The sequence below is a fragment of the Callospermophilus lateralis genome, chromosome 20 (genome assembly GCF_048772815.1).
Source record: "Callospermophilus lateralis isolate mCalLat2 chromosome 20, mCalLat2.hap1, whole genome shotgun sequence".
In the NCBI taxonomy this organism is placed as follows: Eukaryota; Metazoa; Chordata; class Mammalia; order Rodentia; family Sciuridae; genus Callospermophilus; species Callospermophilus lateralis.
This window is the reverse complement of record NC_135324.1, coordinates 2,496,967-2,520,500: the sequence shown is the minus strand read 5'-3', so window position 1 is coordinate 2,520,500 and position 23,534 is coordinate 2,496,967. Positions and strand designations below refer to the sequence as shown.

The 23,534-nt window shown below is 61.2% G+C and overlaps 2 protein-coding genes across 5 annotated transcripts in view; both read right to left on the bottom strand.

The window, feature by feature from the left end:
* The window catches only part of Zxdc (ZXD family zinc finger C), a 28,906-nt gene extending 17,671 nt beyond the window's left edge, over positions 1–11,235 (bottom strand). For 2 of the 3 annotated variants that reach the window (XM_076841160.1, XM_076841161.1), the window contains exons 1-6: positions 10,233–11,234; positions 7,794–7,946; positions 7,620–7,698; positions 6,580–6,710; positions 3,327–3,497; positions 501–1,162 (exon numbers count right to left, since the gene is read on the bottom strand). In XM_076841160.1, the coding sequence (XP_076697275.1) occupies positions 501–1,162; positions 3,327–3,497; positions 6,580–6,710; positions 7,620–7,698; positions 7,794–7,946; positions 10,233–11,214 (2,178 nt within the window). In that variant the 5' untranslated portion in view covers positions 11,215–11,234. Of the gene's footprint in view, positions 1–500; positions 1,163–3,326; positions 3,498–6,579; positions 6,711–7,619; positions 7,699–7,793; positions 7,947–10,232 lie in introns of all 3 variants that reach the window. The other variant, XM_076841159.1, reaches the window with a different exon arrangement.
* A 2,853-nt stretch (positions 11,236–14,088) lies between these two features.
* The window catches only part of Uroc1 (urocanate hydratase 1), a 16,169-nt gene continuing 6,723 nt past the window's right edge, over positions 14,089–23,534 (bottom strand). The window contains exons 10-20 of one of the 2 annotated variants that reach the window (XM_076841162.1): positions 23,000–23,140; positions 22,515–22,694; positions 21,702–21,799; positions 20,833–20,905; positions 19,807–19,928; positions 19,405–19,478; positions 18,596–18,694; positions 18,366–18,465; positions 17,429–17,510; positions 16,105–16,204; positions 14,089–14,229 (exon numbers count right to left, since the gene is read on the bottom strand). In XM_076841162.1, the coding sequence (XP_076697277.1) occupies positions 14,089–14,229; positions 16,105–16,204; positions 17,429–17,510; positions 18,366–18,465; positions 18,596–18,694; positions 19,405–19,478; positions 19,807–19,928; positions 20,833–20,905; positions 21,702–21,799; positions 22,515–22,694; positions 23,000–23,140 (1,210 nt within the window). The remainder of the gene's footprint in view (positions 14,230–16,104; positions 16,205–17,428; positions 17,511–18,365; positions 18,466–18,595; positions 18,695–19,404; positions 19,479–19,806; positions 19,929–20,832; positions 20,906–21,701; positions 21,800–22,514; positions 22,695–22,999; positions 23,141–23,534) is intronic. The other variant, XM_076841163.1, reaches the window with a different exon arrangement.

Genomic DNA, 23,534 nt, shown 5'->3' with positions numbered 1-23,534 from the left:
GGCCACTGTCCTATGACCCTCCGGGAACCCGGCCTCACACACTGTCCCCTGCACTTCTTAAATCTACTTAGGAAAAATATCTGGGCCTCTTTTAAAATTCCCACGACCTTTAACCCCACGCCCCGCTGTGCCCCTGCCCATCTGTCACTACGTGAAAGTACAAAGGCCCCACACCCCAACACGAGGAGCAGCCCCGGGTTTTTTCAAGAAACACAAATACAGGTGACAGGATCCCCGCAGTCAGAGGCCTGGGGACTGCCAGCCGCATCCCCTGATTGAGGAACCACCAAGATTTAAGGCTCAGAGAGGGCAAGGGATTTGCTCGGGGCTGCCAGGACTCGCAGTTCCAGACTCAGTCAAGGGGCACATTCAGTTTGTCCCCAAGGGCTGCGTCCTTCTGCAAACCAGTAAGAGACGTCTGCAGAGAAGGGACCGGTCCAGGACGTCCTTGTCACCCAGGTGAGGGACCGCCGCGTGGCGACGGACAGTGTGCTTCATACCAGGTAGAGGCCGCCGGGGCCGGCAGCGGGCTCTGTGTCCCGGGCACTGTGCTGCTCTGGGGGGCTGCAGGACACGGGCGGGGGTGGCGCGTGGCCTGCCTGCTGTGGGGCCACCGGCGGGTCCCCCTCCACCTTGATAGAGGCTGGCAGCTCGGGGGCGCTGGCGGTGTCTGGAGAGGTGCTGGTGGAGGCTGGGGTGGTGGTGTGTGCTGCTAAGTTGCCACTGGAGGTCAAAGCCACTGGGTCCTGGCCCACAGGCAGGGCCACCAGGCAGCCCACGGGTCCTGTGGTCACCGTGTGCACGTCCTCCACGCTGAAGCTGCCCGGTGGGAGCACTGTGGCCGCTGTCCCCAGGATGAGGGGGCTCTCCAGACTTGGAGGAATGTCACTGTGGGCCACCAGGACCAGGGGGTCCATGGGCCCCAAGGAGCTGCTGTTAGCTGGGAGGGTCCCTCCCAGGGAGGAGCTCACGGAAGTGACGTCGATGGTGAGGATTCCAGAACCCAGCGCCTCCTCCGACCCTGCGGCTGCTGCACCTCCACTGGCGGGTGGCTCTGAGAAGAGGGCGGCCAGGTCCAAGCCGCTGAGCTCGCTCTGCCCGGGGCCGCTCAGCTCGCTGCTGGGGGTCAGCGAATTTGGCGCCTCCAGTGGAGGGACCAGGTCTGCAAGAGGAAGGGACACCCCCGTTACGCAGGATCTCGGCCAGGCTCAAACTGACGGCCAGATACCCTCCTGGCCACATCTGCTACCCTCTCAAGCTGTGGCCTGGTGATGGCCAACAGGGCTCCACTGCAGCCAGGACACCAAGGGGACACCAGGGGAGGGGGTGGCTTGGACATGTCAGGCCCTTCACACACACACGTCTCTTTTCTTTTTTTTTGGTACCAGGAACTGAACCCATGGGCCAACGACCACTGGCCCCATTTGGTCTTTTATTTAGACAAAAGGTCTCACTGAGTTGCTTAGGGCCTCACTGTTGCTGAGGCTGGCCTCCAACTTGGGATCCTCCTGCCTCAGCCTCCAGGCATGCACCCCGGTGCCTGGCTTAAAAAGGATTTCTCTAGAACAGATGACAGGACGTTATATATATAATTTCCCACAGTCCTGAAGTAACAAAACCAAGGGAAGGTTCTTTAAAACCATCCTTTCTCCTGTACCACGGGGGCCACCTGGGCGGACAGTGAGACTCCCCTGGCAGAGTCTTCAGAAGTCAGTCAGGAGAGAGGCTCTGGCTCTGGGGACATTTTTGGAGTCAGGTTATGTCAGCTCACATCTTGTCAAAGTGTGTCCCCTTCTACCACGTCACCCCCCAAGTCAGCGGGAGCCACCTGGAGGTAAAGGTGGGGCCAGGCCTGGCTCTAGGATCCAAGTTCCAGCCCCACCCCTGAGACCTGTCCCTCTGTGTGGGACTCGGCTGGCCTGGTCTCCCTCCCTGCCTGCCCGTCCCACTTCCAACCCTAACCTGGGGCATGATTCTGCTCCTATCTCCTGCGCCCAGCACCCAGGCCCCTGTCACCTAACACTCACACAGAAATAACCTTATGGACCCTCTTGCCTAAGGTCTCTGCTTCGGGTCTCTGCTCTCTCCAGGCACTCGACTGCCCATTGTTCGACTCAGTAACTTAAACAACCAGCAAACCCTTGGAGCAAAATAGTGACACCAACATAGTCCAACAACGTCAGACGATTGCCAAGTGGAGGTGCACACCACACCCCAGGCTGCAGACGCTTCAAGCCCCGAGCCAATAGGAGCACGGGGAGTCGGGGTGGCGCTGACCAGGCCTATCGCGGACTCCCCCCCCCAGGGAATCTCCATGGGGCTCGCTGGCTGCGACTGTCAGGGAGCCGAGGCTCTGGGGCTGTTCCTCGTGCATGACTGTAGCTCCCTGGGAACTCGGGCTTGTTAGACGATGGCCACCGCACACCGACTTTCCTCTTCCTCTGGCCCAGCCCGTCTCTGTTGTACTCTGATGCACAGTGGCGCCCCGCTGCTGAGGCCGGCCTTGAACCTGCAGGCCTCCTGCCTTGGCCTCCTGAGTGGCTGGGACACGGCCTAATCCCCCGGGGAGCCAGCAACCCCGTCCTGAAGACACCCACAGAGCTAGAAGGGACACCTCTTTACCCAAGGGCCTGGAAAGGCCACCAGGATGACCACCAAAGGTGGAGGTGTCTGGGATGGGGACACGCGACCACCTGAAGACGGGCTGACAGAGCCAGAGGACAGACGGATGCTCACTAAGCCCAGCTGCAGGCAAGTCCTGCGCTAGACTCTGACAACACATCATCATGGGAGCTACGCAGACTTCGTCCTCGACTTAAAAGTGACAGACGTGGGCGGCAAAGGGCCCCTCCACAGTTCCCAAGAGGCTCTGCCCACAGCGGGAGCTGTGTCCGTGGGGGTGCTGCCTGCCACCCAGGGCAGTGGTGCTGGGGCACTGGCTAGTAACACACGGCTTGGCCTCCACGGGCCAAGAGCAGAGGCAAACTGTGGCGAGCCAGGACCTCCCCACCAGGCCCTGTCAAGGTCCCCTCCACGTGGTGGCCCACGCCTGTCATCCTAGCAGCTCAGGAGGCTGAGGCAGGAGGATCGCAAGTTGGAGGCCAGCCTCAGCCACTTAGTGAGGCCCTAAGCAACTCAGTGAGACCCTGTCTCTAAACAAAATACAAAATAGGGCTGGGGACGGGGCTCAGGGATCGAGGGCCCCTGGGGTCAATCCCTGGGGTCCACGGCTTCTGATTTCACCACCTAGCCACGAGCAGCCTGGCTCTGTCCTCTGAGGTCAGGCACACATCTCGGTGGCACCCTGAGGGACGGGAGGTGCAGACCTTGGCGCCGGCTGTGCTGCCGCACCACGTGCGCCTTCATGCTGTGCTTGGAGGTGAAGAGTCTGTTGCAGCTGGACACGGGGCAGCGGCTTTTGGGAGTGCCCACATCCTGGAGGTGCTTCTTGGAGTGAATGTAGAGACTGCTGCGGGCGGAGAACCTAGCACAGCACCCTGGAACAGAGGAGGGGGAGAGTCACACCTGAAGATGACGAGGAACCAGCACACCCCTGTCAGGGCAGGGCCACGAGGCCCAGCTTTTAAGCACCGGTGCCTCGAAGGGACGCACGCGGAGTATCCTCAGGGACAGCACCACAGGAAGGAAGATCCACAACAAGCTACTTGCCAGGTGCAGTGGCCCACGCCTGTCACCCCAGCAGCTCGGGAGGCTGAGGCAGGAGGACCGCAAGTTGGAGGCCAGCCTCAACTACTTAGGGAGGCCCTAAGCAACTCAGGGAGACCCTGTCTCTAAATAAAATATAAAATAGGGCTGGGGACGGGGCTCAGGGGTTAAAGGCCCCTGGGTTCAATCCCTGGGACCAAAACAACCCGAAACAACAGAGCAAGGTGCTCCGAGGAGACCAGAGATACAAGGAACCCCGAAGCCCTGCCCAGCCGCGTCTCTGGCCTGTGACCTGCCCGAGCTGGCCCTGTGCCCTTCTGCTGTCCATCCCAGGGTTGCTGGGAAGGTGGAGTCCGGTCAGCTCCCTGCCGACCAATGCAGGACAGCTGGGTCCTTGCCATCTCTGTTGAGCTGTGTCTATACACAGCGGTGGTCCTGGCCTCGCGAGCTGTAAGAGAACCGGGCCAACTCCTTCCCCTCATCACCCAGGAGCTGACACACCGAGACCAGGTGTCCACAGAGGCAGGAAGAGAGGGAGCCAGAGCCGGGACCTCCTGCTGACACAGTCACTGTCCCCCCACATCCTGACTCCCCGCTGGAGCCTTGCCCACAGACACAGGGAGGGACTTTAGTGCAGGGCTGGGGTCCTCGTGTGCGAGCACCTCTGGTGACACAGGGCAGGGCCCAAGAAGCAGAGGTGACAGCAGAGCCCCTCAGATGGTGGAAAAGGCCCAAGACCAGGTGGCACTAAGGCAGAGCCAGAGCCACAGGGAGTGGGTGACGGCCTGGCCACCAGCTGCTATACATCCTTCGCGGGTTTCTTTTTGTGTAAAATGGGAGTGTCCACCTGGGCAGGGCCTGCCCCACACACCACCCCTAAGGCTGGCACCGCCCCCAGGGCTCTTGCCAGGGAACCCTTCCACTCCCACCTCAATCCCAGGACTGTCCCAGGCTCTGACCCCCCAAACCAACAACCAGCCGCAGACACACGGGATGCGCGTGAGCTTCTCAACTCAAGTCACCGAGCCCCACGACAAGCCGAGGTCTCAATTGACAAGAGACTTAAAGCTGCCTGTTCCAGGTCGCACAGCGACTTACAGGGCAGAATCGGGACTTGGATTCATGCAGACTGGACTCCAGAAGTTGTATATTTTTGGGGGGGTACCAGGGGTTGAACTCAGGGCCCTCGACCCAAGCCCCGCCCCCAGGCCTGTTTTGCATTTGATTTAGAGACAGGGCCTCACTGAGTTGCTTAGTGCCTTGCTGAGTGGCTGAGGCTGGCCTCCACCTTGCGATCCTCCTGCCTCAGCCTCCCGAGCTGCTGGGATGACAGGCGCACACCACCACGTCCAGCTCAGAATTCCTATTTCTCATCACTGCCCCTGACCGCGTCCTGATTGACACTGCTTTTTGAGAATCCCATCCACTTCCTTGTGCGCTCCCCGCTTTTCTTGGTAGCCTTGCCTGCTCCCTGGGTGGCAGCACCTCCCTGGCCCCCAACACCAGAACTCGAAGGGTCAAGGGCTCATGGAGTGCAATGCTGCCAACCAGCCCTGCCTCAGTGTCCCCAGCCTCGCACACCTTCCCCGTGCCCAGCTGGCACCCTGCACCTCAGGCTGACAGGAGGCCCTCGCGTGCTCCCCACCAGCCCAGCAGCGTGATGAGGCCCCATGAACCCACGCAGCCTGGCCACTCCACTTGTACTGTGTCCACCACGTTCTAAGAACTGGTCTCAGCTCTGAGCGGTCTCTGCCCCCTCCCCTTCCCCTTCTCCAGACTGGGAAGGCAAAGCCCAGAGAAGCAGCCGAGGCCACCCATTTGGGGACCTCCAGGTCTGACCTGGTCTGCTGCTCCCTAGTGTTTCTGCGGCCCCAGCGTGGGCCAGCTCGGCAGGCCACACAGCAGGTTTCTGTCAGGTGAACCCTGCCCCCAGCACCTTAAAGAAGAAACCCTTGGGGCTGGGGATGTGGCTCAAGTGGCAGCGTGCCTTTGAGACAGGGTGTATGCTAAGTTGCAGAGGCTGGCCTTGAACTTGTGATCCTCCTGCCTCAGCCTCCTGAGTCACTGAGATCACAAGTGTGGCCAGTGTGCTCGGCTTACTAACAGCCCTTTAAAAAAGTCAGCCTAGGCCAGGTGCAGTGGTGCACGCCTGTCATCCCAGCAACTCGGGAGGCTGAGACAGGAGGACTACAAGTTGGAGGCCATCCTCAGCAACTTAGTGAGGCCTTAAGCAACTTAGCAAGACCCTGTCTCAAAATAAAAGGGCGGGGGGAGTGCGCTGGGGACGTGGCTCAGTGGTTAAGCTCCCGTGGGTTTAATTTTTGGTGCCTAAAAAAAAAAAAAAAACAACAAAAAGTGAGTTTAGACAGGCACAGTGGTGCACGTCTGTCATCCCAGCAGCTGGGGAGGCTGAGGCAGGAGGATCATGAGTTCAAAGTCAGCCTCAGCAAAAGCAAGGCCCTAAGCAACTCAGGGAGACCCCCGTCTGTAAATAAAATACAAAATAGGGCTGGGGACGGGGCTCAGGGGCTGAGGGCCCTGGGTTCAATCCCTAGGACCAAAAAAATAAATAAATAAAACTGAGCCGAGCTTGGCCACCTTCCAACTGCCCCAAGAGTAGTGAGTTACCATTCAGAGCCTGAGTGACGTGTCAGACGTGTGAAGAGACGTGTTATTTCACCTCGTCCTCCCAACGAGAGCCACCAACAGAGCGGGTGGCAGGGCTGGGGCGAACAGGTGGGATTCCTGGTCTGGGCCTCCTTCTGATGCGGCTCCCCAGACGGCCCAGGTAAACCCCAGGCTGCTGCCTGCACTCACCTGGCCTTCCCCTACCTGAGGCTCAGCTCACCCAGGGATCTAGAGCCCGAGGTGGCCTGGCGCTTGGTTAGAGCTGGGAGTAGTTGGACACGCTACCTTCCACGGGGCACTCGAAGGGCTTGGTGCCCAGGTGGGTGATGCTGTGCCCTTTCAGGTGCTCTGCGCGGGTGAAGGACTTGCCGCAGCCTTCCACGGGGCAGGTGAACCTCCGGTCATCGTCGTGTTTCCTGCAGGGACAGGGGGAGAAGCAGCAGCGGTGACCCCAGAAGCAATTCCCTGCTTAAATTCTGCAAAAACACACCAAACTACGAGCTCTCTTCACTTGGAAAACCTCGGCCATCTCTGACCACGTGTGGCTTGCTGCCTGGCTCGCCCCACACTCGGCCACTTCACTGGCACACCCAGGCTGCCCCCGAGTCCCCACAGGACAGTCAGTGTTGCTTCTAGGAGCAGCAGAGTCCCACTGCTTAGAAATCCCCCTGTCACCAAGCCATAGAGACAGCAGAGGTGGGCACGGGGCTCAGGCTGCAAGCTGGAAGGTCCCGTGTCCCTTCCTAAGGATCGCTCTTCCATCAAACCTCAGGGCCCAGCTGTGCAAGCCCAGACATGTCACCCAGAGACAGCAGGGTCAGCACTGTCATGAAAATGGAACGCGACACCCGTGTGGATTGACGAACATCCCTGGGACACAGGTCCCACGGGTGTCAAACTTACCCTACAGAGTCCAAAACACACAGAAAAGCCATTGTATATAAAAGATGACAATAAAGAACACGTAGGAAACCTCTCTCTGGCGGGGGAGGCTCTGAACAATTTTCTTCACAGTTTTTCAATATTCAAAAATCCCTACACACTGGTTTTTTGTTTTGGTTCCAGGGATTGAACTCAGGGGCTCTCGGCCACTAAGCCCTGTCCCCAGCCCTATTCTGTATTCTATTTAGAGACAGGATCTCCCTGAGTTGCTGAGCACATCGCTGTTGCTGAGGCTGGCCTCCAACTCACAATCCTCCTGCCTCAGCCTCCCGAGCTGCTGGAATTGTATGCATGGGCCACCTGGCCTGCTCATACTGAGCCTTTTGTTTTTAAAACAGCTCACCCACTTTCGGAGCTGCCAGCCCCCCAGTCAGCAGGCCTACCTTTTATGCCTCAGGAGTTTGGACATACTGGTGAAGGTCCAGCCGCAACTGTCTGAGTCACATATAAATGGCCTTTCACCTTGTCAAAGAAAAAGAAATTGCAAAGCAGGGTCACGCATCCGAGGGCTCTCAGAGGGACGGTCGCCCCAGCACCCGTGGGGCGCCTGCTCCTACCTGTGTGGCTTCTCAGGTGGATCTTGAGGCGGCAGGCCTTGTCGTACTGCTTGCTGCAGCCGGGGAAGGAGCAGGGGAAGAGCTCCTGCTCCCTGAAGTGCGCGCGGCTGTGGGAGAAGAGGGCGCTCACCGTGATGAAGGTCTTCTCGCAGCCTGCACAGAGAAACAGCCCGCTCTGGCCTGGGACCCAGCGCACGGACGCTGCCCCCCTGGACGCTGGCCTCAGCCCAGGACACTGGCCACAGCGTGGATGCTGGCCTCAACCCGGGACACTGGCCACAGCCCACAGCCCAGGACGCTGCTCAGCCTGGACACTGACCTCAACCTGGGACACTACCCACAGCGTGGATGCTGGCCACAACCCCGGGACATGCCCATGCTGAGCAGACAAGGAGATGGTGACTCAAAAGCCATTTCTAGAGTCCTGACTGTGACCGGGGACATGTGGCCACGTGGCGGCTATGGAAAGGATGGCGATGGTGGCCACTTGCTGCACTGTGACTTGGATACGGGGCAACTAACTGACGAAGGGCCCTGTGGTCACAGCCATCAGAGGCCAGTCTGTCGCGCTGACCTGCAGGCGGGAGTCCTGCCCTCTACAGACTCAAGCGCCACCGCTGGTCCCCAAGAAAATTCCAGGAAAATTAAGTGCCAGTGGACGTGTCCTGCCCGCCTGCCCACAGGCTCAGCTTCCTGGGCCTCCACACTTCAGGATCCTCTAACAGCACCCCGTCCCCGTCTCTGTGTCCCTTCCCGTTCCTCAGGTTCCTGCTTAGTTGCCTTCGTCCCCACCACCCTCAGTGCCTGGTGGCCCCGCCAGCCCCAGGGGCTGCCCTTGGCCATCGCTGACCTCCCCCAGCCATGTTTCTCCTTTGACCACCAAGCTGGGCTGCTGGATGCTGGGCAGGTGGCACTGCAGGGCCCTGAGCAAGGCCGCCTGGGGACCTCCTTCCAGCTTCCTGTACCCGGGCAGTGAGGACCTTCCTAAGCCCCGGTGTCCCCTCCATGGCACCCTCCAGGGTGCTGGGGTGCATTCCCTCGGTCGCTCAAGCTCATCTTAACGCGACCCTCTGCCTTGGCAAGGTCCCCCTGTCCCCATCAGCACTGCCACCTCTGGACCCTACCTCTATGGCCACTGCTACCTGGGGTCCCTGCCATCGCCCTGGCTCAGGCTATGGAAAGACTCCTGGGGCACCTGATGGCCCTGCGCTGACTGCTCTCTGTGCCTACCAAACCCCAGTGAGGAGCTAGTGCAACCCCAGGGTCCTTGGCCTTGACCTGCGTCCCTGAACCACAGGACAAAGCTCTTCAGGGTCACAGCCACCTCCAGCTTCGAAAAGCTGATTCGAAGGCTGGGCTGGGGCTCAGCGGTGGAGCGCTCGCCTCGCACACGCAAAGCCCTGGGTTCGAACCTCAGCACCCCACAAAAATAGAGAAGAGAGATGGAGGCCCTGCATCCAGCTACAGCTGAAAATAAATATTAAAAAAAAAAGATTTCCAGCCGGTGGGGTAAGGGTCTCCAAAACAGGGCGCCCCAGGGCCTGGGGACGAAGTGGCACTCTCAAAATATTTACTTTATACCACCTGCATCACTGGGTTCGTGGGATCTGTGCTCACGACTCACACAGCTGCCACGGTCACCGTCCCCTGCCCAGGTTCTGAACCCAGGTAGGTTCGACTATCCTGCTTCCCCCCAGCCCACTCCTTTCCCACACTCCTGTCCTCTGGGCCAGGAGTGTTCTCCTGCCTACGCTGGCCCAGAGGTCTCTGTATTGTTGTTTTAGCATTTCCAGGGGCTGCAGGTCCACACGGTGGAGGAGAAAACCTGCAGGGGACATCACCCTGCACGGGCCAGACCTGCATTCCCATCTGCAAGAGGAGGAAACCTCTTCTTTAACAAAGTGGTGAAGTGCAGTGAAAATAATGTCAAAGTCCAAAAGGCACAAGAAATGGGACGCGCCAGACACCTGCAGCGGGTGACTCCCTCGGTGCAATAAAGTGCTGTCCCTGGCCTTGTTCACCTGCTCCTCCAGAACAAAACTGCACCCGTCCATGTTTCTAAACAACACACCTAAGCCAAGTGAAGCTCTGACTGATAACGAAACCCCAGGACACGTCATCACTCTCACTAAAGGAAGCCTCCTCCCCAGACGGCCGAGATGACGGGTGCTACCCGGCTGCAGCAATCCCGCAGCAGGGCAGGGTTAAGATTTCCAATGGAACCGGGCCCAGGAGAGAGCGCACGCCTGTCATCCCAGCAGCGGGGAGGCTGGGGTAGGAGGATCGCGAGTTGGAGGCCAGCCTCCACTACTGAGCAAGATCCTGTCTCTAAAGGGCTGGGTGTGGGTCCTGGTGCTTTTAAAAGAAAAACCTCCAAATGCAACCCCAGCGAAGGGTCCCCACTGGGCCATCCCGCCCAGCGGCGGGTCCCGCGGTTACCGGGAAAGTCGCACTTGTAGGGCCGCTCGGGCTCGAAGTGGCTGCGCTGGTGCGAGCTGAGCTTGGCGTGCGTGGGGAAGCGCTCGGCGCACACCTCGCACTTGAAGAGGCTCTCCTGCTCGTGGCCGCGCATGTGCGCCTTGAGGTTGTACACGGTGGTGAACTTCTTGCCGCAGCCGCCCACGGGGCAGCCGAACGGGCGCAGCTTGTCGTGCGATTGCAGGTGTCGCTTGAGCTTGTAGGAGGTGGTGAAGGCCCAGCCGCAGCCGTCCAGCGGGCACTTGAAGGGCCGGCGCGCCTGGGGGCCGCCGTGCGTCAGCAGGTGCACCTGCAGCTGCTGCTTCTTGGCGAAGGCCAGCGCGCACTGCGGCTCGGGGCAGCGGTAGCCCGGGGGCGCGCGGCGGCCGGCGGCGGCGGGGCCCGGGGGCGCGGGCGGGCGCGGCGCGGGCGGCCCCGGCGCGGGCGGCGGCGCCAGCGTGAAGACGCCGCGGTCGAGGCGCACGAGCAGGTCCCGGCGGTCGAGGGCGACGGCGCCTGCGAGGGCCGCGCCGGGGGCGGCGGCCGGGCCGGGGCCAGGGCCAGGGCCGGGCGGCTCAGGGCGGCCGGCGGGGCTCGCGCTGGAGCTGGGCTCGGCCTCCCGCCTCCCTGGGGCCTCGGTGGCGGCGCCGCGCGCCACCTCCAGCAGCACCACGAAAGCGTCGCCGCCGTCCTCGGGGGGCGGCGGGCTGGGCCCCGGGGCCTCCTCACGCCGCGGCTCGGGCCCGCCATCTTCCGGGCCTCGCAGCAGCAGCAGGCGGCGGCGGCCCGGGCCCGCGCTCAGGGGCGGCCCCGGGCCGCGGCGTAGCCGGCCGGGGCCGCCGCCGCCATGTTGGCCTCCGCGCGCGGCCGGGGCGGCGAGCAGGGCTGGGAGGTCCATCTTGGGCCCAGCAGCGGCGTCGGTGCCGCCGCCTCGCAGGAAGAGCGGTCCGCCCCTCCCGGGCATGCGCGCGACGCCGAGTGGCCGCCGCCAGGCGAGGTCGCCACCAAGGCCCGGCGCGGAGCGCGGCCTGGAGTCCAGCCCCGAGCCGCGCGTGCGCCACAGCGAGCCGGGGGGCGTGCCGCGCGGGGGCTGCTGGGCCGTCGTGACGTGCGCGCGGCGCCGTGGGGCGGGGCCGGAGGCTGAGGGCGGGGCACCGAGTGGTGGGCCTTGCGCGTGGCGCCGGGGGGCGGAGCGGGGTGCTGTGAGCGGGGCGCCGAGTGGCGATGCCGTGGGGCCTTGCGCGAGGCGCCGATGGGTGGGGCCGTGGGGTTGTGGGTGGGGCGCCGAATGGCGGGGCCCTGCGCGCGGCGCCGGGGGGCGGGGCCGGGAGCTGTGGGCGGGGCGCCGAGTGCCTGTTCCTTGGGGCCGTGCGCGCGGCGCCAGGGGGCGGGGCCGTGGCGTTGTGGGCGGGGCTCCGGGGAGCGGGACCGGGGCGTCCCTTTTGCGCGCTGGGCTCTGATCCATTGGAGGGCGGAGGTTCTGGGTCTGGTTAGCGCAGGCCAAGGGATTAATTCGGACACACGCACAACGCCTCGAAGCTTTTACTGGGCTTTGTGACTATGAGCTGATTCATCTTCACACTCGCACGTACGAAGGAACAGGCACAGAGAGACTGAGTGTCTTGCCTGAGGTCACACAGCCAGGAACCGGCTGGACAGCTTCCTCAGGAGCGCGCTGAAGCTCACTCCAACCCCCAGGCCCCCAGACCTACCTTGCACTGCCCGAGAGCCTTTCCTGGCCCGTAGGGCCTCCCTGATGGGACTCTGCTTAGGTGGCCAACTGTATTTCCTACTCAAGTCGAAAGAGCCTCAGGTTGCAAAATCTAAGTTGCTCATCCTCCCTGACCACCCTGTCCCTTTCCTCCCTCTCCTACCGCTCTGCTCCGGATTCCAACCAAATTCGCTGTGCCCACCACTGAAATCCAAACTCAAATTGCCCTCCTACGTTCTTGAAAAAAAATAACTGAGTAGCTGGCCTTCAGCCTCCCCTCACCCGACTGCCTCCCACCGCACCTGTTCGACACAGGGCTCCGATTCCCACCCAACTCCTGCATTCGTCCCTCCCACCGCTACAGAACCCCACTGCCCCACTCCCCACTCTCTTCTTTCCAGTTTTTCCAACAGGCCAGCCTGGTCCCTGCCTCAGAGACTCTGTGGCGGTTCCTTGGATCCTCCTGGGAGGCTGTGCTAAAGTTCTGATCCAAAGTCCATCTTTACCCAGCCCCCGCTTTCCTTCCTTTGACACCCATCCATGCAGTTGTTTTCTGCGTCCCTTTCTCTGCTCCTTCACCGTCTGTATCTCCCACTCTGAAATGAAGGAGTGGAGCCTGGTGCAGTGGTAGGCAGATCTGTAATCCTGGCTCGGGAGGCTGAGGCAGGAGGATCACAAATTGGAGGCCAGCCTCTGCAACTTAGCAAGGGCCTAAGCAACTCAACGAGACCCTGTCTCTTATAATAAATATATATTTTAAAAAGGGGCTGGGGATGGAGCTCCGTGGTTAAGTACCCTGGGGTCAATATCTAGTACCAAAAAAGGGAAATTTTCTGGAAAGATACACCAAGTGCTCCTAGTGTGACTCCTTCTGAAGTGGGGGGGGGGGGGACACAGGCACGTGTATTTAACATGCTTTTTATGATTAAAAATATTTTTCTACTATGGGAAACACTGTGGTAGTTCCTCGGAAAATTTAAGCATTAAAATCACCGCGGGGTTCTGCCGTCAGACCTCTGCATGTATCCACCCAAAGAATTTAAAGTAGAGGCTGGGACAGATATTGAAACTGATACATTGATATTGCGACATCGCGTTCCCTGGGAAGTATTATCGGCAGGAGATTCTCAGATACTGGAGGCTCCAGTAAGAGTCAGGGGAATTTCTGGGGGTTTTTAGGCAGAGGTGGGACATTTTATAGAGATTTCTCTACGAGCAGAGTCTCCAGGATATGCTGAGAATGGAGGCAGGGAGGCTGGATAAGAGGCCCCTGCTAGAATCTAATCAATACCTGAGCTCATTAGTGACACAGAGGAACCCAAACAGGAGGAGGCCAGCTCTGCACGGATTGCGGGCTCACGGAGTGGACAGTGTCCTCTACCATCTGCCATCTGCCATCTGGCCAGAGTCCCAAAGCAGTTGGGCTGCCCCGATCGCAGACGGGAACATTCGAAACTCTGAGCCAAAATAAATCTTCTCTATATGTGATTGAGCCTGGTCACCGTGACGGCCCTTGTTGGAGGCTCAGGCCGGGTGAACCCCGGGGAGGACCCCCCCCCCCGTCCTTTACACCCCAGACACCGGTCCATTTCCCTTAAGGGTCACTCTACTGCTGCGTCCCCCCAGCCTGCGATGTCAGACGCACACAGTTCTCTGTCTTTTCCTTTATTTCCTGTCCTTCTCCCGAGCCTCCGCCTGTGTGTCCCCAAGCCTGGGGCACCGAGGGCCGGACAGACAGACAGGAGGAGAATAGTTGGGGGGGGGTGGCAGAGTCAGATGACACAACCAGCCGGAGAAACCTCCAGGAGCCTTGGAAGGAGCTGGTTGGTGACCAGCTTGGCCAGGGTTCACGGCGGGGGACGCCCCACGCTGGTGTCCATTCCGTAACCCTGTCCTCCCCCGGGCTCCCAGCCAAGCTGTGTGGTCTTGGCCAAATGGCTTCACCTCTCTGGGCCTGGACGGGGTCGTCCTTGTGATGAAGTGGTCACGGTCCCCCAGTCCAGGACACCAGAGGGTGACACAAGCCCTGTGGCCCAGAGGGGACATGTGCAGGGGGAGAGCCGGCGCTGGGGCTGGGAGGGTGGGGACAGGCCGAGGGAGGAAGGGGTGCTGCTGGGTGCCGCCCTGTCAGGGCCGCGGGGCCTGCTGCAGGATGCCCTCATCTGCCACCGGATGGGGCAGCGTCACCTCCAAGCCCTCGCTCTCCCGCATCGTCTGGCAGATGATCTCGTAGGCCTTTGGGTTCCCCGACCAGCAGCGCCGGGCCACCTGGAGCAAGGGGAGGTGGCAGGGGACAGTCAGGGCAGGCGACGTGTGGTGGGGTCCGCAGGGGCCTGGCTCAAAGGCAGTAAAACGCTGATCCTCCAGGACGCGTCCTCCTCCTCCAACCTGTTGCCAAGGTCACCTCCCTCCCTCCCTCCCCCTCCCTCTCCCCCTCCTCCCCCTCCCTCCCTCCTTCCCCTCCCCCCTCCTTCCTTCCCTCCCCCTCCCTGTCCCTCCCTCCCTCTCTCCCTTCCTCTCTGTCTCTCCCTCTCCTCCCCTCCCTCCCTCTCTTCCTCCCTCCCCCTCCCTCCCTCTCCCCCTCCCCGCCCCCTCTCCCTTTCTCCCTCTTTCTCCCCCTCCCTCTCCCACTCTCCCTCTCTCCCCTCCCTCCCCCCTCCTCCCCCTCCCTCCCTCCCTCCCCCTCTTCTCCCCTCCCTCCCCTCCCCCTCCCTCCCTCTCCCCTCACCCTCCTGCTCTTCCCTCCCCTCCCTCCTCCTCCCCCCTCCTCCCCCTCCCCCTCCCTCCCTCCCTCCCCCCCTCTTCTCCCCTCCCTCCCTCCCCCTCTTCTCCCCTCCCTCCCCTCCCCCTCTCTCCCTCTCTCCCCCTCCCTCCCTCCTCCTCCCTCCCCCTCTTCTCCCCTCCCTCCCCTCCCCCTCCCTCCCCCTCTTCTCCCCTCCCTCCCCTTCCCTCCCCCTCTTCTCCCCTCCCTCCCCTCCCCCTCCCTCCCCCTCTTCTCCCCTCCCTCCCCTCCCCTTCCCTCCCCCTCTTCTCCCCTCCCTCCTCTCCCCCTCCCCCTCTCTCCCTCTCTCCCCCTTCCTCCCCCTCCTTGGTACTTCTGGGGTGTTCTGTCCTCAACACCAAGGTAATGGGACTCAGGACTCCCCGGGACTCAGAATCAAGGGGTCGTTGGAGCCGCTGGGGTCAACACCACTGAGCTCCCCACCAGGTACGATGGCTCCCGAAGGCCACCCCGAGGACCTGGGTGCCATGTGCAGGACCAGCCTCTTTCCCATCTGCCGGATCCCCCCCCGTGGGCCTCCTCCCCTCTGCCCAGGGCCACTTCAGGGATCTGCCCTCTTCTGAAACGGGGCCACCTCCTCCATCTCTTAAGAGTGACCTGACTTCACCTGGGAGGTCTCAGTCAACCAATGTCCCACCACTGGCCTCTGAGCTCCCCGGACGCTTTGCTCACAGCCCGGGTCTCCTCTGATCTGGCCTCCGACCTCCACTTTGAGCTGCTTCCTGTCTGTCCCCTGTGATGGTCCTGGGAGGAATCCAGCCCCTCCCACCCCGAAGCTGTGTCGCAGCCAAGGTGGGTCACCCTTGTTCAACCCAAGGGCCAAGCTGGCGTCAGGACCTGCCTAAGAATGAGACCCTCCAAGACTGTCATCCCAGCGGCTCAGGAGGCTGAGGCAGGAGGATCGAAAGTGGAGGCCAGCCTCAGCCACTGAGCGAGGCCCTGAGCAACTCAGCCAGACCCTGTCTCTCAATAAAATAGCAAAAGGGGCTGGGGACGGGGCTCAGGGGTGAAGCATTCCTGGCCTCAATCCCTGGGACCAAAAAAAAAATAAAAAATGCAGCTACGTGGTTGAGGGGGGTCCCTCCCCAGTCCCAAGTGAGATCTGTCAGCACTTGGGGGTGGCTCTGCCCGGAGGCAGGGGCCACCTCAGAGACAGGCTGGACTGAGCAGGTGGGATCAGCGTCAGAGACTGCAAAGAAGGTTCTAGAAAAGGTCTGGAGTGACACTGGAGTGGCCAGGGAGGGCGGGAGGAGCCCCTGAGTGCGGGAGAACTCTGGCCCCCGGTCTGCGATCTGAATCTGCGACGGAGGCGGGACCTCAGATGGGGCAGAAGAGGAGCCGGGGGTCCGGGGGGTACTCACGCCATTGGAGACGTCCCAGCTGAGCATCGCTCTTGCTTTCTGCTCGGCCTCTGGTGTCCCATCCAGCACGAGGCCGAAGCCCCCGTTGATCACCTCTCCCCTGCAAGAGGCCGAGGGGTGCTGGGGTCACTCCCTGGACCTGGCCGCACGGGGAGCAGGCAGAAATGTGTGTTTCCAAAAGCGCTGGCTTCTGGGGTCAGGGTAGGGGGAACCCGTGTCACACGGGGCTCTGGAGCATGCAGACCAGGGGACAGAGGGCCGCCAGGCACCAGAGAGGCAGAGCTGGGGGGCGGGGCAGAGTGGCCACATCCTGGCCTCGGAGCTGGACCAGGAGGCCCTGAGGTCATCTCCAGGGACATGCTTCACCCCTGAGCCCCCGTCCCCAGCCCTTTTTCTATTTTATTGAAAGACAGGGTCTCCCTGAGTTGCTTAGGGCCTCGTTAAGTTGCTGAGGCTGGCCTCCAACTTGCAATCCTCATGCCTCAGCCTCCCGAGCCACTGGGATGACAGTGGCTCACTTGGTGTCACCTCCTGCTTGAAGTCAGCAGGACCACCCAGTCGGGAGGTAGCCCCTCTCCTTCCGGCTCGACCTCTTCTCCTGCAGACTCAGCCTGGCAAATCCAGGACTTCGAGGGCAGGATCCTAGGAAGGAGGCAGCTCTTTTGGGCTCCCGAGGCTCTGCAGCCCGTGTGCTGAGGGGACCTGAGCCCAGGTCCTATTTTCCATTATTTAAAGCCACCTGACCCGGCCACTGCTCAGAATTCCATCCTCCCTGGGCAGGCGGCCAACCAGCCCTCTGCAATGCTCAGGGAAGCTCCATTTCTGCAGGACTCAGCCCAGGAAGATCAGGGATGGCTTGATCCCGCCAAATCAGGCTCAGACGGCAATTCAGAGGTGGCCCTGGGAGCTGAGCCTGGGCGGCTGCTCTGGGCCCTGAAGCCACAGCGCCCCCTGCTGCTCAGAGCAGGCGCAGATCTCGCCCAGCGGTAGGACTGGGGAGAGGCCCACCCCGGGATGCTCCCAGCCACGCAAATCCGCGCTTGCGCAGTTCATCAACCTCGCAGCGCCTCGAGGCTACGTTCCTTCTACCAGGCGCCTGCCATCCCAGCGGCTCGGGAGGCTGAGGCAGGAGGATGGCAAGTTGGAGGCCAGCCTCAGCCACTTAGGGAGACCCTAAGCAAGGGATTGAACCCAGAGGCGCTGAACCCCTGAGCCCCGTCCCCAGCCCTGTTTTGCATTTTATTTAGAGACAGGGTCTTGCTGAGTTGCTGAGGGGCCTTGCTATCCCAGCAGCCCCCAGCCCATCCTCTGACCCCCTCCTTACCAGCCCACGCCCCCTCCGTTGTGAAGCGCGACCCAGGTAGCTCCACGACAGGCGTCTCCGACGAAATTCTGCACGGCCATGTCTGCAGAAGCAGGAACAGCACGCTGTCACTCTGTCCACCAGGCCCCACGTCCCTCTGTCCAGTAGGCCTGAGCGCAGGCCAGGCTCAGGATGCAAGAACATGGTGACAGCGGGGCCAGTGGGAACCAGGGACCGGTGGCTCCGGGAACAGCCACGATTTGTGCTCGCAGAGCCTCAGCTGAGCAGGAGGCACCCACAAAGGCCCAGAGTCCCCTACGATTCTCCTCCACGGTTAGTCCTCCCTAGTCCTGAGCCCCAGAGCCCGCAGCTCCAAGAGAACCAGCCGCAGAGCCCAGAGACATCTTGACTGTGGAGACCCAGAGTCAAGGAGTCTTGCCCCTTCTCTTAAAAGACGACGAGGGGACCCGGGCGCAGTGACGGCACGCCTGTCCTCCCAGAGGCTCGGGAGGCTGAGGCAGGAGGATCGCAAGTGGGAGGCCAGCCTCCGCACATAGCGAGGCCCTGAGCAACTCAGTGAGACCTTGTCTCTCAATAAAACAGAAAAAGGGCTGGGGACGGGGGTCAGGGGTGTGGGGCGCATGACCTCCAACTGAGCATGCTCAGAAGGGCGCCCCCCCCTGAAAGTGGGCGGGTCTTTCTGCCCTGAATTTGCATGAGGTTCCCCCATCCATCAAAGCCCCTAGATTTTTTTCTTTCTTGGTCCTACAGGGGAATTGAGCCCAGGAGCGCTCCCACCAAGCGACCTCCCAACCCTTCTCCTTTTGAGACAGGTTCTCCCTGAGTGGCTGAGGCTGGCCTCCAACTTGCGATCCTCCTGCCTCAGCCTCCGGAGCCGCTGGGAGGCCAGGCGTGTACAGCTGCGTGATTGTGTGCATGTGGGTGGGGGGGTCCTCACCTGCACAGAAGGCAGAGCCGTCGTAAATGTTGGAGGTCTCCCTAAACGGGCTGTCAGTGCCACTGACGTCGTGGTGGTCGCGGCTCAGAACCACGGGTGCCTGGGGCAAAGGGGGGGGTGCAGGACGTGAGCCACCAGAGGCAGAGGGCAAGGGTCGGCCTGTTCCAGAAGGCTCCGGAGGTGGGATCTGCAGGGCCTGGGGGAGGACCCCCTGGACGGCAGGGGCTCACCTTGACCTTCCCGCTGGCGATGGCCTGGTTAATGGCCACAGCGATGGCCACGCGGCCCTTCTGGTCCGAGTAGAGAATCCGTGCCTGGGAGCCCACCACCTGCAGGAGGAGTGGGAGAGACCCTCCAGCAAGAGGCAGGACCAGGGGGCGAGCTGGCGTCCCCAAGCCACCATCCCCAGCAGCCTGGAGGCCCCTCTGATCCCTAGACAAGGCCCCTGGCGTGTGGCCTGAGGGGACCCCAGATGGACCGTCCAGGCGCGTGACAGACTGGGGCACACCCTCCCCTCAGCCCCTGGCCATCGCGTGTCCCCGTGAGGTCTGAGCGGCCCAGGGGTGAGCCCCGGATCTTGGAGACTCTGAGAGCCCGACTTCTCTGAGCTCCAGGGAGGTGACATTATGGGTTTACCCCCGCCCCTCCCCCCCCATCTTTTATTTTTTTGGTCCCAGGGATTGAACCCAGGGTCACTTACCCACTGAGCCCCGTCCCCAGTCCTTTTTGTATTTTATTTAGAGACAGGGTCTCCCTGAGTTGCTTAGGGCCTCGCTCAGTGGCTGAGGCTGGCCTCCCACTTGCGATCCTCCTGCCTCAGCCTCCTGAGCCTCTGGGATGATAGGCTGTTTTGGATCCCCGCCCCCCCCAGGAGCTTCCTATTTTTGAGGGTGACAGTTGATTTGCTGCCAGGGGCTCTGGCATGGTCACATGTGGTCCTGTGTCTGTGCCGTGTGAATGCTTGTGCAAGCAGACCCCCAACTCAGCCTCCCCCAGGACCCTCCAGTCCTCCCCTGGGAGCCCCGAGGGACGCCCTCACCAGGTGGTGCTTGGCTGCCTCGCGGATCCAGCGGACATTGTCCAGATATTGTAGTTTCACAGACTCCGTCGTTGCTGCGGAGAGGAAGTGGGGTGTCGTGGGCAGAGGGCGCCCCCGCCGGAGTCCTGGGCCCTCCTGGTCCAGGCTGCTTGCTACAGACGCCTGCTCTGACTCTGTCCCCAAATCCAGGAGTCGAGGCCAACGGTACCCTGGACCCTCCAACATGGTAAACCTTTTTGTCTACCGCGCTGATTTTCTCAGGCCTTTTGTCACAGTACTGCAAAACTAACCAATGCACTGGCTTCTTGTTAATTCCATCTAGAGGACCCTGACCCGAATAGGGGAGGACATCTCCAGGGGACAGTGTGCACCTAGGGCCCACCTCCCCCTCCAGGACATTACCTCCCTCAGCGATGGCCTTCTCCAGGACAGATGTGGCTAGCTGGTCCGTGACAGCTAGGTCCTCGGGATCCCCAGATGTGCACACCCAGCGGAAAGGCCCGAATCCCTGGGAGAATATGTGCCTGCAGGGACAAATATCTCTTCAATGGAAGGGGTTTCCCAGGCTGATGGCACTTCTGGCCAGGGCCGGGGGTGTGACCCGGGGTCACACCATCCAGAGGGACTAGACAGAACAAGGACAAGCAGAATTCGTCTCAAACTGCCATTGGTGATTTGGGTCCAAAAAATTCCACCTGGTTTTTGTAAAATGACGGGAAAAGCCATCACCAGACGCGTGAGCCGAGAAAGGAGCCCACGTGGGCTCGGGTGCTTGCCAGGCTGGGTGGGGGCACCTTCCCTGGGGGCTGTCCCCCTGCATCCCTCCCCAGGCTGAGCCCAGCTCCGTGCTGAACTCGAGAAGGTGGACTTCCCTTTTCTGTTTTAAAAAAATATTTTCTAGCCGGACAGGGTGACCCACATCTGTCATCCCAGTGGCTCGGGAGGCTGAGGCAGGAGGATCGCGAATTGGAGGCCAGCCTCAGAAGTCTGTAATGAGGACAAGGACTGAGGACGGTGCGGTGCTAGGCCCTGGGAGAAGACTCTGCCAGGATGCCCGGGGCTGCCTGTGCCTGTGGTGACCCCTCTCCAGGGCCAGAAATTCCCACATTTGTCCCCAACAGCACCACAGAGGCCCACTTAGGGGACAGGCTCTTGGAGTCTCCGGGGCTCCGAAGAAGGGACCTCAGTGTCCTGTCCCTTGGTGCCCTCCTGTCTCCTCACCAGGTCCTGTGAGAGTCTCTCTGGGCTTGGTTCCTGGTCATCGTGGGAACCCCGTGACCCGGTACCTGGTCGCTTTGGGGTTGCGCGAGGGTCACAGCACATGACCTTGAGGGTGGTCGGTTGGACCCAGACGCCACATCCCAGGCCCCTGAAAGGGACCGGGGTGGCACTGGGCACCCTGGAACTGGTGGCCACCCCGTCACTTACCCCATAATGTGCTGGACGTAGGAGGGGTAGCGGAATTCCGTCTTATTGGCCCCTTTCTTCTCCACATCCGCTCCTGCGGACAGAATGCCCGTCCCCGCGGTGAGCACCCACATGGCCACCACATGGTGACGTCGACAAGGGGCCCCGGGAAAGGCTGGGGAAGGATCATCAACGTGATTCTTTTTTTTTAAAAAAAACAATTCTATGTCCAAATACAGCCAATAAACCCTGTGTTTCCATGTAACTATAACGCACTAATTAAAAATAATAATAATAATAATAGCAGGGTGAGGTCGCGCACGCCTGTCATTCCAACAGCTCAGGAGGCTGAGGCAGGAGGATCGCGAGTTGGAGGCCAGCCTCAGCCACTTAGCGAGGCCCTGAGCCACTCAGCGAGACCCTGTCTCTAAATAAAATAGAAAAAGGGCTGGGGACGGGGCTCAGTGGGTAAGCGCCCCTGGGTTCAATCCCTGGTTAATAATAATAATAATAATAATAATAATAATAATAGAGAAAGGGAGGCCTCAGCCTCTCTGAGCCACTTAGATGACAGGCGGGCGCCACCTAGTGGGCCCCCCGTGCATCTTCGAGCGCCTTTGGACCCTCTGCTCTGCGCACAGGGATCTCTTGTCTTAGAAGTTTGCATCTTGAAGGAGGGAAATTGCAGGGTTGGGGACAGAAGCCCATCTCTGAGTGTCCCACCTGCTCTCTGACCAGCAGTGGAGAAACTGAGGCCCAGAGAGGCCCAGCTGCATGCCTGGGAGGCCCAGCTTCTGGGAGAAAGGCCCCGGGTAGAGGCTCAGGGGAGGCTCCTGGGGCGCTGGCTCAGTGGCAGGAGGGGACCCTCCCGGCCCTCCCCTCTGGCCTACCTGCTCGCTGAGCCTCTAGGAGGAAGGCGTTGCCATAGTCCCAAAAGAAGAAGTTCTCCCGGGCCAGCCGGTTGATGGCCGAGACGTGCCTCCTCAGGCTGCAAGGGAGGGGCCTTGGCTCCACCCCGTGTCCCCGCCCTCCAGGCCCCGCCCACCGAGCCCTTGGGGTCCTTCCAGGGTCTGAGCCCTGCAAGGTGCCAACGCCCTCCAACCTCCCCCACCTTATGCATGTGCTGGGGTGTCCCCGTTGTCTGTCTAAACCCTGCTCACCCAGGTGACAGCCCCCAAGCAAGTACCTCCTGGTCCCCAAGCTCATAGGGGACCAGAATTAGCACTACTGTAGCTGGACATTGGGTGGGGATTTTGCAAAAAATTTTCCTTTCTGGTCCCAGGAACGGAACCCAGGGATGCTTAACCCCTGAGCCCCATCCTCAGCCCTTTTTCTATTTTATTTAGAGGCAGGGTCTCCCTGAGTGGCTTTTGCTGAGGCTGGCCTCCAACTTGAGATCCTCCTGCCTCAGCCTCCCCAGCTGACCTCCAACTTGAGATCCTCCTGCCTCAGCCTCCCCAGCTGCTGGAATGACAGGCGTGCGCCACCGCGCCCGGCTGCAAATCTTTTCTTTTGTCCCCCAAGCATTCCCGGAGTTAGGTGAGCCCATGACCCCATCTGGCTGACAGGAGGCAGAGACTCAGGGAGGTTAAAGTCCTGCCCAGAGTCCTGCAGCTGGCCACTGCTGAACCAGGGGACAGCCTTTCACAGTGGGTGGAGGGGGTAGGCTGTCCCTGCCCCCCGCAGCCCTGGGCCTCCCTCACCTCTCCTGGACCAGGCCTTTGAACTCAGCAGGGTTGGAGGCCATGAGCCTCCGAGCCTCTGTGAAGCCCAGCTGCACCGGGTAGTAGCCGCCATTGAAGGGGTTGTGGCAAGATGTCTGGTCCGAACCTAGGTCCACCAGGAGCTCCCCTGTGGTGTCCAGTTCACGGACCAGGCGCTCCCTGGGGGAAGGGGTGGGTGGTCAGTGCAGGGAGGCTGTGGCTCCCGGCCTCGGGGGTTGGAGGCCCGGGTTGGAGGCCGGGTTGGAGGCCGTCCAGAGAGAGTTGCACCCTGGTTCCCACCCATGCACCCCGCCAGCAGAGCCCACTGTCCCCTGGTGGGGACCAGTGGGAAGGCTGCTGGGGACTTGGAAGAGGACGGGGACCATCCGTCTTGCAAATATCTGATCGGCCGAGGGACCTGGCAGGATTGGGTGCGGAGGATTTCTGTGGAGTCCCTGAGGGTGCCCAGGCTGCCCCTCGCTCACCAGAGATCCACCACGTTGCCATGGTAACCGAGGCTGAGCACCTCCTTCTTTTTTCTCGCTTCCCTAGAAGGACCCCAGAACAGAGCAGATGGCAAAACCGAGCTGCTCACAGCTACCCCCCAACAAACTGGCACCCCTCCCCTGGGACTCTGTCCTCTGTTCAGGACACACAGCATATATATATATATATCTATCTCCCCTGAGCCCCGTCCCCAGCCCTTTTACTATTTTATTTAGAGACAGGATCTCGCTGAGTGGCTTAGGTCCTCAGCTAAGTTCTTGAGGCTGGCCTCCGACTGGTGATCCTCCTGCCTCAGCCTCCCGTCTCTGGGATGACAGGTGTGCACAGCTCTTTATTGAGGGTGTAGACTGTACGCTAGACAAAGAGAAGCCTCTGGCAGCCAGACACCCCCTCTTCCTCCAGAGGGCGCTGTGGCACACGCCTGTCATTCCAGCGACTCGGGAGGCTGAGGCAGGAGGATCGCAGGTGTGAGGCCAGCCTTGGCAGTTTAGAAAGATCCTGCCTCTAAAATAA